Genomic DNA, 15,632 nt, shown 5'->3' on the forward strand with positions numbered 1-15,632 from the left:
GGCCGTGCATTTAGTCTTCTAGGCGTTAAACTCAAGAATTCTCTCCCTAAACCTCTCCGCCTTTAAGACGCTCCTTAAAGCCTATCTCTTCCACCATGTTTGTTCACCTGTCCCAATGTCTCCTTCTTTGGCTTGGTGTCAATTTCTGTCTGATTACCCTGCTGTGAAGAGCCTGGGAACAGTTTCTAAAGACGTTACATAAATGCAAGTAGTTGTTGTTGTTTATGATCTCGCTCCGTGGCCCAGTAATGAATTCTTGCAAATGTGCTCCCAGGACCCAGGGCCTCTCCTAGTGGGAGCGCCCAGCAGGAAATCGGATGTGCCTGCATTCTCCAAATGCACTCCCTCGCACACAAAGCTGTGTGCTGGGAATGTGAAGCTGTAACATTAACCCTTCGCTTTCCAGTCAAGTGGGCAGTGTCTATGACTGCATGGAGCAGGTATAATATCAAAAATATGCCATGAGTTAAGGCTCACACACATCCAGTCGATGGAGAGGCTTCACACAGAGGCCTGAATCATACAAAAACAGCCACCGAGCCAAAGAAGGAGATAGTTAGGAGGGGCGATCAAAAGCTTGGCCAAAGAGGTGGGTTTTAAGGAGGGTCTTAAAGGAGCGGAGTGAGGTGGAGAGGCTTAGGGTGTGAATTCCAGAGTGCGGGACCTATGCGACTGAAGGCACGGCCGCCAATGGGAGTGGGGGATGGACTAAACACTTTTTATGACAGTAAAGTGTGGCACTTGTAACAGGCAACTGGAATCTGATCTATGAAAGAGGGACAGGGGCTGTTAGTCTTTTCCTGTTTCTAAAAATTCTCATGCTCCGAGGAATTATTTATACAGCAACAACCTCGTTGCCTCTGTCCCATGAGAATGTTTTGCCGTCAACATCTTTCCGCGTGCAGTTAACCAAAGATTATATCCGCCTTCCCGACAGCTTGAAACCCCTGGGGAAAGGAGGAGCGACAGACAAATTCAACCCGTGACTCGGTATTTCTTTCTTCCACCTTTCCTTCCCCCGCAGTAACCCAGAGAGGATGGAGCACAGGTTGTGTAGGGTTGGAGTCATTTTTAAAGAGAAATCGGTTATGTGTGAGTAAGAGGAAGTAGTATTCACATAATAAAAACAAACAAAGGAAGAATAAGGGCTGAGCAGAAGTGCTAAAAATTCAGTTTTGATATTTTGGATTTTAATATTCTAGCAATAAGCCCACTGGCATTAGAGTAATAACGGCACAGAAGGAGGCCATTCGGCCCATCGAGTCCGTTACTTGAGCCATTTTATTACTGTAATATTAGGGTTTATTTCAACATCAGACGGAGACAAAAGCTTTCAAATCTGGCCAGCCCAGAGGGGCTTGACTTCCCCCGGGGAGGCCCCCAGTGTAATCATTAAGCAAAATTCATTTCAACATACTAACTTTATAATTTTTGGTTACGCAAGATTGCACACTAATTTCTCTGAACTATTTCGGTGCGAATATCGATTTCACTCTCTGTCCCAGCGACTGACTCTCACTGGACATCAGAGACTCACCTTTCCTCAAGGTCTCGTGCTCAGGGATATCCTTGAAGAGTTTGTGATACTGAGAATTGTATTTTTTTATTGTCTGAAAAGAAAGACAGACTTGCGTTTATACAACACCTTTCATCACCTCAGGGCGTTTCACAACCAATTAAGTACTTTTTTTTGGTAATGTAGGCAGCTACTTTGCGCACAGCAAGGTCCCACAAACAGGAATGAGATCATGACCAGATCATCTGTTTTAGTGATGTTGGTTTAGGGATAAATGTTGGCCAGGAACTTCCCTGCTCTTCTTCGAATAGTGCCGTGGGATCTTTTACGCCCACCTGAGAAGACGACGGGGGCCTCGTTTTAACGTCTCATCCGAAAGACGGCACCTCCGACAGTGCAGCACTCCCTCACTGGGAGTGTCGGCCTGGATTATGTGCTCAAGTCTCTGGAGTGGGACATCCTACTGCATGAACAGTGCATCAAAAAGACATAAATATATAAAATGGAGCACCGAGACTCAATTGTTTTATCTAAGACACCAGTCAGTTGTCATTGTGATCATTGGGGTTAATAATTGGAGAGTAATCAGTGAGATAGACTGAAACCACCAGATCCACCTGATTCTCCAACCACAATTGATTGTGAATTTCCTAACCTGTAAGGAGAGCCCAAACTGAAGCAAGGATTCAAATATGTAACTTTTTGGCAGGTGAGTAATATATGGGGAAAGGTCAGAGTCACAGCACTCTGTAATCAGAGGGGTGAGGGGTCAGGGGAGGGGTTAGAGTCACAGTGTTCTGCACTGTCGTGGAGTCGGGTGGGTCAGAGGGACAGAGCCTCTGCAGTGTGTGGGGTTGGGGGGTCAGAAGGTCAGCACACTAGTGTGGGAGATGCCGGAGGTCAGTGGGACAGCAATCTGTAGTATGGGAGGGATCGGGGGTCAGAGGGGCAGTGCTCTGTATTATGGGAGGGGTCGGGGTCGGGGTGGCAGTGCTCTGTAGTATGGGAGGGGTCGGGGGTCAGAGGGGCAGTGCTCTGTATTATGGGAGGGGTCGGGGTCGGGGTGGCAGTGCTCTGTAGTATGGGAGGGGTTGGGGGTCAGAGGGGCAGTGCTCTGTAGCTTTGCTTTTGGCCGCCATGGGGTGACGTCTCGGGGAGCTGCTCAGACAAGGCCTCGGCCTCCCCGGCTCCATTCCACATCTGGATTTCTCAGAGGGGCGTTCATGTCCCCAGATGTTTACACTGTCGTGTAGCCTCTCTAGGCCTAAAGTCAATATTCAGCTGTGGTTTTGCCTAGCAACGGAAGAGTTTGAGGAGGGAAAAATGGGGAACCGATAGCAACGAGGTGATTTCACTAGGATTTGTCTACGATCTCACAGCAGTATGTCATCTGTATGAGAATTGGCTCCAGGCCTTCACTGGCACACAGTAGATGTAGGAACTAGAGTTGCCAACTCTGGTTGGATATATTCCTGGAGGTTGCATCACATGACCTCCCCCCTCCAACCGCCCAGCCAGTTAAACAGCCATTTTCTGTATCCTTCAATATTTTTATAACTAATAAAATGAAAACTACACACAATCTTGTTTTTTTTTAATGTTCCTATGGCTTTCTCTCCCAGGCGTTGCTCACTGCAGTGTCCAGGAGATCCATCTACAGCTCCTGGAGACTCCAGGGCAATCCTGGAGGATTGGCAACCCTGGTGGGACCTCAGACTCGGCGACAGTGCAGAGTTTAACGGTGGGAGATCAGGACGGATACTCACAGATCCACGGTGAAACCTCTTGAAGTCGTCAGAGTTCAGGGACTCGTTTAACTTCACGTCTCTGAAATTAAACAAAGCGGAATGCTGATCGATTGTAAAGAGACAAATTGGCGAATCTACTTAACCAGGCTTGCTTCTCATTAATTCCGACACTGCCATTTAATTTGCCTGTGTGAGTACACATGTATACAGATGCTTATCTATCTGCATGAGATTACACATTTCTAATGTGAAAGCGTTTCATGTTACATCAAGGATTCTACACAAGGAAATAGGTTTTGATCTTATTTTAATATTCATTTCTATGTAAATTGAAATAAATATACCATCAACAGCCATCATCAGAATGAACCCTGTCTTTCGAAGGCTCAGTGGGCAGCACTCTGGCCTCAAAGTCAGAAAACTGTGGGTTCAAGCCCCACTCCAAGACGTGAGCTGCTAATCAAGGCTGGCCCCTCAGTGCAGTTACTCGGAGTGCTGCGCTGTCGGAGGCACTGCCTTTTGGAGAGATGATAAACTGAGGCCTGTTTGGGTGAAGATGAAAGGTCCCGTGGCATGAATCAAAGACTCGCTCAATCAACACCATCAGGAAAAAAAACGATTCATCTGCTCCCCCCCATTCATGGACAGGCTGGTGAAATGGGTGGACACGTGGCAGATGAAAATTAACGCAGAAAAGTGCAAAGTGATATATTTTGGTAGGAAGAATGAGGAGAGGCAATATAAACTAAAGGGTACAATTCTAAACCAGGTACATGATTAGAGAGCCCCGGGGGAATGTGTGCACAAATCGTTGAAGGTGGCAGGGCAGGTTGAGAAAACGGTTAAAAAAGCATACGGGATCCTGGGCTTCATAAATAGAGGCATAGAGTACAAAAGCAAGGAAGTTATGACGAACCTGTGTAAAACACTGGTTCGGCCTCAACTGGAGTATTGTGTCCAATTCTGGGCACCGCACTTTAGGAAGGATGTGAAGGCCTTAGAGAGGGTGCAGAAAAGATTTACAAGAATGGTTCCAGGGCTGAGGGACTTCAGTTACGTGGATAGACTGGAGAAGCTGGGGTTGTTCTCCTTGGAGCAGAGAAGATTGAGAGGAGATCGGATAGAGGTTCAAAATCATGAGGGGTCTGGACAGAGTAGATAGAGAGAAACTGTTCGCATTTGCAGAGGGGTCGAGAACCAGAGGACACAGATTTAAGGTGATTGGCAGAAGAACCAAAGGCGACATGAGGAAAAATGTTTTTACTCAGAGTGGTTAGGATCTGGAATTCACTGCCTGAAAGGGTGGTGGAGGCAGACTCAATCATGGCTTTCAAGAGAGAATTGGATAAGTAACTGAAGGAAAAAAATTGCAGAGCTGAAGTGCTCTTGCAGAGAGCTGGCACAGGCTCAATGGGCCAAATGACCTCGTTCTTTGCTGTAACCACTCCATGATTCTATGATTCTACTCAGCTGTGGCTCAGTGGGCAGCACCCTCGCCTCTGAGTCAGAAGGTTGTGGGTTTCAAGTCCCACTCTAGAGACTTGAGCACAAAAATTTAGGCTGACACTCCAGTGCAGTACTGAGGGAGCGCTGCACTGTCGGAGGTGCCGTCTTTCAGATGAGATGTTAAACCGATAGCCTGTCTGCTCTCTCAGGTGGACGTAAAAGATCCCATGGCACTATTTCAAGTAAGAGCAGGGGAGTTATCCCCGGCGTCCTGGCCAATATTTATCTCTCAATCACCATCACTAAAACAAAGATTATCTGGTCATTATCATATTGCTGTTTGTAAGAGTCATACGGCACAGAAGGAGGCCATTCGGCCCATCGAGTCCGTGCCAGCTCTCTGTAGAGCAATCCAGTCAGTCCCACTCCCCCGCTCTATCCCCGTAGCCCTGCAAGTTTATTTCCCTCAAGTGCCTATCCAGTCTCCCCTTGAAAACAGTGAGTGTCTCCACTTCCGCCACTTCCGTCGGCAGTGAGTTCCAGGTCATCACCACTCGCTGCGTAAAAAAGTTTTCCCTCACGTCCCCCCTGTATCTCTTGCCCAAAACCTTAAATCTGTGTCCCCTAGTCCTTGTACCATCAACTAGTGGGAACAGCCTTTCCCCGTCCAGCCGATCCAAAACCGTCATAATCTTGTACACCTCTATCAAATCACCCCTCAACCTCCTTTGCTCCAATGAAAACAAATCCAGTTTCTCCAACCTGTCCTTGTAGCTAAGATCCCCCATCCCCGGAACCATTCTGGTAAATCTCCTCTGCACCCTCTCAAGGGCCTTCACATCCTTCCTAAAGTGTGGTAACCAGAACTGGACGCAATACTCCAGTTGTGGCCTAACCAGTGCTTTATTAAGGTTCAGCATAACTTTTCTACTTTTGTACTCAATACCTCTATTTATGAAGCCCAAGATCCCATATGCTTTGCTAACCACTCTCTCAATATGTCCCGCCACCTTTAGGGACCTATGCACATTAACTCCCAGGTCCCTCTGTCCCTGCACACTCTTTAAAACTGTGCCATTAAGTGTATATTGCCTCTCCCTGTTCCTTCTGCCAAAATGCATCACCTCACACTTCTCTGTATTAAATTCCATCTGCCATTTGTCTGCCCATTCTGCTAGCCTTTCTATGTCCTGTTGCAGTCAATTGGTATCATCCTCACTGTTTGCCACACCCCCAAGTTTGGCGTCATCAGCAAATTTAGAAATTCTACTCTGTATTCCGATATCCAGGTCATTTATATATATCAAAAAAAGCAGTGGCCCCAGCACTGACCCTTGGGGAACATCACTGACTACCATCCTCCAGTCTGAAAAACAGCCATTTACCACAATTTGCTGTTTTCTGTCCTTAAGCCAATTCCTTATCCAAGCTATGTGCAAATTGGCTGCTGTGTTTCCTACATTACAACAGTAACTTCAAAAGTACTTCATTGGCTGTGAAGCGCTTCGAGACGTCCGGAGGTCCTGAAAGGTGCTACATAAATGCAAGTCTTTCGTTCTTTCTTACAGTACTGCTGGTGGAAGGTGGAACAGTTGACTGGGGACTTTTGACTTGTTCAGGCACAGCGGTGCAGAGATCAAGCTCACTCCTCGGCGGTGCTACCTTAGAGAGACAAAAGCCTCAAAATATCTCTGTGAATGACTTCCTGTTTTCATGTGGGGCATCGAATGAGATGTGGCCCGAAAACTCTCACATCAGCAACAGGCTGCAAGTTGGTGAGATCCAATCAGCCTCTTCACCAACCCACTACTTGGGTCACTGGAATAACAACAGAAAATGCTGGAAATACTCAGCAGGCCAGGCAGCATCCGTGGAGAGAGAAACAGAGTTAACGTTTCAGGTCTGGGACCCTTCGTCAGGACTGGAAAAAGCTGGAGATGTAACAGATATTAAGCAGGTGCAGAGACAGGGGGGTGGGGTTAGGAGGAGAGGAAGAAATAGAAAGAACATCCTGTACTTTTGTAAGAGTCAGGAAAGATAAAATGTTGCAAATGGGAATGGCAAAAATCATACTGCATGAAAAATGGGGGCAGGGATAATTATCTGAAATTGTTGAACTCAATGTTGAGTCCGGCAGGGCACTTTACAGCCTGCCGGACTCAACATTGAGTTCAACAATTTCAGATAATTATCCCTGCCCCCATTTTTCATGCAGTATGATTTTTGCCATTCCCATTTGCAACATTTTATCTTTCCTACCTCTTACAAAAGTACAGGATGTTTTTTCTATTTCTTCCTCCCCTCCTAAACCCCCCCCCCCCCCCCCCCCCGTCTCTGCACCTGCTTAATATCTGTTACATCTCCAGCTTTTTCCAGTTCTGATGAAGGGTCCCAGACCTGAAACGTTAACTCTGTTTCTCTCTCCACGGATGCTGCCTGGCCTGCTGAGTATTTCCAGCATTTTCTGTTGTTATTTCAGATTTCCAGCATCCGCAGTATTTTGCAATTATACTTGGGTCACTGGCTTCAGCTTACGACTACCCGTGATCTGTCTGAAGATCGTTGTACCATTGTCATCCCACAAGGTCTCAAAGACTTTTCCTTGTGGCCATGCGTCTCCTCGACGTCAGCACCCTTCTGTTGCTTACAGTGGAGGTGATCATTTTCAGAGTATAACAATTAAAAATTAATTGAGGGAACGCTCACAGGAGGAGAACTCTAATCAAGCATACACGATGGGGAATCCTCGATAGTTTCCTGCAACTTAACTTCCCAGTGAGAGTTAAACAATAACTACAGGGGCCTGGGATAGTGTAGGATTCTACAAAGTGCATTGATAAGGACCCAAATTAGTCCCCCATCCCCTCCCCTAATGCTGTCTGCCCCACTGTTGGCAATTTCTCAATTATATTATTTGAAAAGTTTTTTTATTTGTTTATTTGTTTAATTTGCCTCGCTGGCAAGGCCAGCATTTATTGCCCATCCCCAGTTGCCCTTGAGAAGGTGGTGGTGAGCAACCTTCTTGAAGCGCTGCAGTCCGTGTGGTGAAGGTGCTCCCACAGTGCTGTTAGGGAGGGAGTTCCAGGATTTTGACCCAGCGACGATGAAGGAACGGCCGATATATTTCCAGGTGTGTGTGACTTGGAGGGGAACTTGGAGGTGATGGTGTTCCCTTGATGGGTTACTCGATGGGTTTACTTGACGTTTGCTTATTCCCGTTACTCAAAGTGAAATATTACAATGTACTCTTTACGTGACCCACAGGATCGCACCTCTAATCTCGTCACTGTCTGTCTGGCAGTTTGACACGACAGCAACAACCCGCTGACCTTTGTCCTCAGAGAATCGTTCTAATTGAACTAATTAGGCAATGATTAACGTGAAGGTGTATGTATATTGGAGGCATAAAAAAAAGCTATAAGGAACATAGGAACAGGAGTAGGCCTTTCAGCCGCTCGAGCCAGTTCCACCATTCAATTAGATAATGGCTGATCTGTATCTTAACTCCATCTACCTGGTTCCGTAACCCTTAATACCCTTGTCTAACAAAAATCTATCAATCTGAGTTTTGAAATTTTCAATTGACCCCCCAGCCTCAACCGCTTTCTGGGGGAGAGTGTTCCAGATTTCCACCACCCTTTGTGTGAAGAGGTGCTTCCTGACATCACCCCTGAACGGCCTGGCTCTAATTTTAAGGTTCTGCCCCCTTGTTCTGGACTCCCCCCCCGCCAGAGGAAATAGTTGCTCCCTATCTACCCGATCAACTCCTTTAATCATCTTAAACATTGGAATACCGGGTTTTATGGCAAGAGGTATATAATTTAAAAGTTGAGATGTAATGATGAATCTATATAAAACTTTAGTAAGACCACAGTTGGAGTACTGCGTGCAGTTTAGGACACCACACTTTAAGAAGGAGATTGAGACAATAGATAAGGTACAGCGCAGAATCACACAGATTCACAGAAACCCCACAGTGCAGATAGAGGCCATTTCGGCCCATCGACCCTGCACCGACACATATCCCACCCGATCCCCGTAATCCCTACACCAACACATATCCCACCCTATCCCCGTAACCCCACGTATTTAATCCCCCTAACACTAAGGGTCAATTTATCATAGCCAATCAACCTAACCCGCACATCTTTGGACTGTGGGAGGAAACCGGAGCACCCGGAGGAAACCCACGCAAACACGGGGAGAATGTGCAAACTCCTGGGATGTTGCCTGATTTGAAAGGTTTTTAAAAATCAATCAGAGTTGTTTTCATTAGAACAAAGGCGATTCTGGGGTGATGTGTTAGACCGGTTTAAAATTATGAAGGGATGGGATAGGGCAGATAGGAACAGACTGTTTCCAAGTGATTGAGGGGGCATGGACACATGATTAAAAGGAAAGAGATTTAGGACAGACTGCAGGATACATCTTTTACACAGAGTGCGAGGATAAGGAGTGCACGATTGGTGTTAGTGATTGACGCAGAGACTGGCAGCATTTAAGAATAGGACAGATAAATGGTTGAAGAAAAGGGGGATAAAAGGATGTGGGTACAGGGCAGTATTTAGAATAGGACTACTGCTCACAGGAAGGATAAACATCAACACTGGTTGTGACAAAAGGCCTGTTTCCATGTTGTAATTTCTATATAATGCTATTTTTTTTGTCTTAAAATATTCCTGTGAAGCGCCTTGGGATGTTTTACTACATTGAAGGTGCTATATAAATACAAGTTGTTGTTGTAGCACTCCGATTCTTGCTCTGGCAGCAACTAACAGGTGCACCTTCTCATCCCTCCCTACCGTTGGACTTCGGTTTATAAACTAATATGCCAGAGCTTATGGCCCAGTCGTGCAAAACCTCCTTTCAAATGATGCGTGTGAATAGTTACTAAGTGTTAGTCCCAGCAGCTCTTGGCAGAGTGTGGTAGTGGAACTAGAAGAGCGCGGAGATTCCAATAGCACGCTCGGTCAGTGCACCAGGGCCTTTGCTGCATCAGCTATAGCCTCCCCATCTATTACTAACTTCCAACTGAAATCCTACCATTCAGGGCAGGAATGACCGGACTATGTCCCATGTGCCAAGTGTGCCCCCCGCCCCCACCGAGCCTCGTCACATAGAATTACACAGAATCTACAGCACAGGTACAGTCCATTCAGCCCAACTGGTCCACACAAACCTTCTCTCACTCTAATTGCCTCTTCCCACTCTACCCCTCCCCCCACCATCCTCACCGCTCTATTCCCTTCTACCACCCCCCCCACGTATGCATCAAGCCTCCCCTTAAATGGTCCGTCAATCCAGTCCGCAATGCCTTGGCAACTCAGTTCTACTGACGCTCATTTTATTTGCTTTGGGCTTTGTCCCCTTTGCCGTTTGTGGGATGGGATGTTTGGAAAGGGCTGTTTTTTTTTTTAGCACTGCTGCCTCATTGGGTGGATGAATGGATAAACGAGGTAGAGGCACAAAGGGATCTAGGGGTACAGATACACAAATCATAGCAACACAGTTTAACACAGCCATCAAAAGTGAAAACACAGCACTGGGATTCATTTCTAGAAGAATAGAATTCAAAAGCAGAGAAGTTATGTTAAGCTTATATAGAACCTTGGTTAGACCACACTTAGGGCCCGATCTTGCCAGCCCTGGGGAGGCGGGTATGGAGGCGAGACTGCCGGGAAAATGGCAGAATTTGGGGGCGGGTGCCCATCCCGCCCCAGACCCACCTCCTGGCCATCTTGCCAGGAGGCGGGTAGCCGACCCGCGCCGGGTCCCGTCTCCTTGGAGGCAGGAAGGGATTACAGCCACTTAACTGCCTGTTAACAGGTGGTTAACAGGCAGACAAGAGGATTATCCCCATTTTACCCACACAAGTGCGGGCTTCCTGAAGGCTGCGAACCCCGCCAGGGTCACCGAGGCGTGTTGTGGGTCTGCGGGGGTCGGAGGGGTGCAAAAGTGCGCTGTGAAGGTAAGTGATGGGTGCAAGTGTGGAGAGGTGAATATGTGAGATAAGTGGAAAGTATTAATAAAAGTTTACTTATCTTTGTTTCTTCCTGCAGGCTTCAAGAGTTGGGTATGCGGAGAGTCTCGCACCTCCACGGTAGAGATGACAGGTGGCCGTTGCATTCTCCAATGCAGCAACCATCTAATTTCTGCTAAATAAAGAGGTTTGATGAGTCTTGAATTCAAGAACTCATCAAACTACAGAGAATGTCAGTGTTTGACAGCTTCACAGAGCTGTCAAATGATGACAATTCATCTGTCAAAAGTTTTTGACAGATGAAACGTCATACGTTGACATGCTCTGTAACCGGCTTTTCCTTAATTGGCCTGCTCAGCCCGCTGGGTGGGCTCAACAAGGTCAACATAACATAAGAAATAGGAGCAGGTGTAGGCCAATCGGCCCCTCGAGCCTGCTCCGCCATTCAATAAGATCATGGCTGATCTGATCCTAACTGCCAATCTACTATCACTGAACCATCTCCTGAATCTAACAGAATTAGACACACGAAATAGGAGCAGGATCAGGCTACACGGCCTCTGGGCCCGCTCCGCTAACCACAGGGCCATGACCGATCCGAACCTAGACTCATGTCCAAATTCCTGCCCGTTCCCCATAACCCTTTATTCCCTTTACTTCTAGGAAACTGTCTATTTCTGTTTTAAATTTATGTAATGATGTAGCTTCTACAGCTTTTTGGGGCAGCATATTCCATGGACCTACCACCCTCTGAGTGAAGTAGTTCCTCCTCATCTCAGTTTTGAAAGAGCAGCCCCTTATTCTAAGACTATGCCCCCTAGTTCTAGTTTCACCCATCATCGGGAACAACCTCCCCGCATCCACCCGATCCAACCCCTTCACAATCTTATATGTTTCAATAAGATCGCCTCTCATTCTTCTGAACTCTAATGAGTAGAGTCCCAATCTACTCAACCTCTCCTCATATGTCCATCCCCTCATCCCCGGGATTAACCGAGTGAACCTTCTTTGTACTGACTCGAGAGCAAGTATGTCTTTTCTTAAGTATGAACACCAAAACTGTATGCAGTATTCCAGGTGCGGTCTCACCAATACCTTGTACAACTGAAGCAATACCTCCCTATTTTTATATTCTATCCCCCTAGCAATGAAAGCCAACATTCCATTGGCCTTCTTAATCACTTGCTACACCTGCATACTAACCTTTTGAGTTTCGTGCACCAGGACCCCCAGATCCCTTTGTACTACAGTACTTTCCAGTTTCTTGCCATTAAGATAATAACTTGCTCTACGATTTTTCCTGCCAAAGTGCATAACCTCACACTTTCCAGTATTAGCCTGTCTATGTCCCCTTGCAGGTTTTTTATGTCCTCCTCACTCACTACTTTCCGTCCCATCTTTGTATCATCTGCAAACTTTGATATGTTACACTCGGTCCCCTCCTCCAAATCGTTAATATAGATTGTAAAGAGTTGGGGACCCAGCACTGACCCCTGCGGAACACCACTAGTTACTGATTGCCAGTCTGAGAATGAACCATTTATCCCAACTCTCTGCCTTCTGTTAGATAGCCAATCCTCTATCCATGCCAGAATATTACCCCCAATCCCGTGATTTTTTATCTTAAGCAATAATCTTCTGTGTGGCACCTTGTCAAATGCCTTTTGGAAGTCTAAATACACTACGTCCACTGGTTCCCCTTTATCCACCCTATATGTTACTTCCTCAAAGAACTCCAGAAAATTTGTCAAACATGACTTCCCCTTCATAAAACCATGCTGACTTTGTCCTATTAAATTATGATTATCCAAATGTCCTGTTACTGTCTCCTTAATAATGGACTCCAAAATTTTACCTACCACAGATGTTAGGCTAACCGGTCTATAGTTTCCAGCCTTCTGTCTGCTGCCCTTTTTAAATAAGGGTGTTACATTAGCAGTTTTCCAGTCTGCCGGGACCTTTGCTGAGTCCAGGGAGTTTTGGAAAATTATTAGTAATGCATCCACAATCCCTACCGCCACTTCCCTCAAGACCCTAGGATGTAAGCCATCAGGTCCAGGTGATTTATCCGCCTTGAGTCCCATTATTTTACCGAGTACCACTTCCTTAGTGATTTTGATCGTGTTTAGCTCCTCCCCCCCTTTAGCCCCCTGTTTGTCCAGTGTTGGGATATTCTTAGTGTCCTCTACTGTAAAGACTGATACAAAATATTCATTCAGTGTTTTTGCCATCTCCATATTTCCCACCATTAATTTCCCGGTCTCATCCTCTAAGGGACCAACATTTACTTTAACCACCCTTTTTCTTTTTATATAACTATAAAAACTCTTACTATCTGTTTTTATATTTTTTGCTAATTTACTTTCATAATCTATCTTCCCTTTCTTAATCAATCTTTTTGTTATTTTTTGCTGTCTTTTAAAGTTTTCCCAATCCTCTATCCTCCCACTAGATTTGGCTACCTTATATGCCCTTGTTTTTAGTCGAATACTTTCCTTAATTTCTTTACTTAGCCACGGATGGCTGTCTTTTCTTTTACACCCTTTTCTTCTCAGTGGAATATATATTTTTTGGAAGTTGTAAAATAACTCCTTAAATGTACACCACTGATCATGTATCGTCTTACCCTTTAATCTATTTTCCCAATCCACTCTACTCAATTCCGCTCTCATACCTTCATAGTCTCCTTTATTCAAGCTTAGCACGCTTGTTTGAGATCCAACCTTCTCACCCTCTAATTGAATATGGAATTCAACCATGATATGGTCACTCATTCCAAGGGGATCCTTTACTAGGACATTTTTAATTAATCCTGTCTCGTTACACAGGACCAGATCTAAGGTTGCTTGCCCCCTGGTCAGTTCAGTTACATACTGCTCAAGAAACCCATCCCTAATACACTCAATGAACTCATCCTCAAGGCAGCCCTGCCCAATTTGATTTATCCAATTAATATGATAGTTAAAATCCCCCATAATTATAGATGTTCCCTTATTACAAGCCTCAACTATTTCCTGATTGATACTCCGTCCAACAGAGTTGCAACTGTTCGGAGGTCTATAGACTACGCCCACTAGTGGTTTTTTCCCCTTATTATTCCTTATCTCCACCCAAACTGTTTCATTATCCAGATCTTTTGACCCAATATCATTTCTCTGTATTACAGTGATTCCTTCCTTTATTAACATAGCCACCCCACCTCCCCTTCCTTCCTGCCTGTCCTTCCTGATCGTTAAATAACCTGGTATGTTTAATTCCCAGGCATTGTCACCCTGCAGCCATGTTTCTGTAATGGCCACAAGATCATACCGATATGTAGTTATTTGTGCCATTAACTCGTCTATTTTGTTACGAATGCTACGTGCATTCAGATAGAGAACTTTCAAATATGTTTTGTGACACTTAGTTCCTGCTTTTGCCCTTTTTATTACTTTACCTTTTACTCCATACCTTCTGCCCCTTCCTAACATGCTCTGTTTTTTAATTTCCCCACTGCTACCTAAGTCTATGACCTTCGCTGTTGTCATTTTTATTATTTGCTCTCTAGGAACCTCCCCCCCACTAGTTAGTTTAAAGCCCTCTCTACAGCCCTAGTTATATGATCCGCCAGGACTCTAGTCCCAGCACTGGCCAAGTGAAGCCCGTCCCAACGGAACAGCTCCCTCCTGCCCCAGTACTGGTGCCAGTGTCCCAGGAAGCAAAACCCATTTCTCCTACACCAGTCTTTGAGCCACACATTTAACTCTCTAATTTTATTTGTCCTAGCCAAATTCGCTCGTGGCTCAGGTAATAATCCAGAGATTATTACCCTTGAGGTCCTGTTTTTTAATTTGACCCCTAGCTGCTCAATCAAGGGAAAATAGCGTGGGTTGGCCAGAAGTTGATGGAGGCGGGACTGAAACCCGACAAGCGGGAGTCCCGCCTCCAAAAGCTCCCCATTGGCAAAATCCAGCCCATAGAGTGCCGTGTACAGATCTGGTCTCCATATTATAAAAAGGATCTCGAAGCCCTGGAGGAAGTGCCAAAAACATTTACAACGATGATACCAGAACTCAGAGGGTAGAACTATTAGGAAAAACTGAATAGGACAAGGGCTCTTTTCTCTAGAAGTGACTTGATAGAAGTTTTTAAAATATTTGGAGGGGGAGAATTCCAAACTTCTACTACCCTTGGTGTGAAGAAGTGCTTCCTGCTTTCATTCCTGAATGGCCTGGCTCTAATTTTAAGATTATGATCCCTCCCCAACCCTCAATTCTTGAATCCCCCACCAGAGGATATAGTTTCTCCGTTATCTACCCTATCGAATCCTTCTGGCGTTTTAAACACCTCGATCAGATCGCCCCCTCGATCTTCCATCCAGCCAGGTTTATGCAGCCTGTCCACATAATGGAGCCCTCTAAGCCCCGGTATCAGAATTAGAGAAGAGGTCCTGCTGCGGGATCAGTTCAGTGCAAGTCATGGGTCGGAGGGGATTTACCTATAGCGTGAGCGGGACTCGAAGCTCTCCTCTTCCACCGAGGTCTCAGGTGCATCCAGGTTTGGGGAGGGGCTGCAGTCAGTCTGCGGAGGCACCATTTCAGGTGGTGGTTTCGACCTGTGAGAAGAGAAGCAATTAACTGGTATTCCATCTGTTGATAGCCTCATTTCATTGGCTATAACCGATGCCTTATTTCAGCAACGACTTGCATTTATACAGCACCTTGTAACGTAGTAAAACGTCGCAAGGCGCTTCACAGGAGCATATTCAAACCAAAAAATTGACACTCGGCCACTTAAGGAGATATTAGGACAGGTGACCAAAAGCTGGGTCAAAGCGGTAGGTTTTAAGGAGGGTCTTAAAGGAGGAGAGAGAGATGGTGAGGCGGAGAGGTTTAGGGAGGGAATTCCAGAGCTTAGGGCCCAGGCAGAAGGAAGAGCCACCAATGGTGGAGCAAAGAAAGTA

The 15,632-nt window shown here is 45.8% G+C and overlaps 1 protein-coding gene across 7 annotated transcripts in view; it reads right to left on the reverse strand.

Moving 5' to 3' along the window:
• The window catches only part of LOC147097294 (GRAM domain-containing protein 2A-like), a 96,280-nt gene that overhangs the window by 29,400 nt on the left and 51,248 nt on the right, over positions 1-15,632 (reverse strand). For all 7 annotated transcript variants that reach the window (XM_085972129.1, XM_085972130.1, XM_085972134.1 and 4 more), the window contains 3 exons: positions 15,168-15,284; positions 3,283-3,343; positions 1,538-1,610 (listed from right to left, as the gene is read on the reverse strand). In XM_085972129.1, coding sequence (XP_085828255.1) covers positions 1,538-1,610; positions 3,283-3,343; positions 15,168-15,284 — 251 coding nt within the window. The remainder of the gene's footprint in view (positions 1-1,537; positions 1,611-3,282; positions 3,344-15,167; positions 15,285-15,632) is intronic.

Source organism: Somniosus microcephalus, chromosome 32 (genome assembly GCF_052327205.1).
Source record: "Somniosus microcephalus isolate GS21.2 chromosome 32, FLI_Smic_1.0, whole genome shotgun sequence".
Classification (NCBI taxonomy): Eukaryota; Metazoa; Chordata; class Chondrichthyes; order Squaliformes; family Somniosidae; genus Somniosus; species Somniosus microcephalus.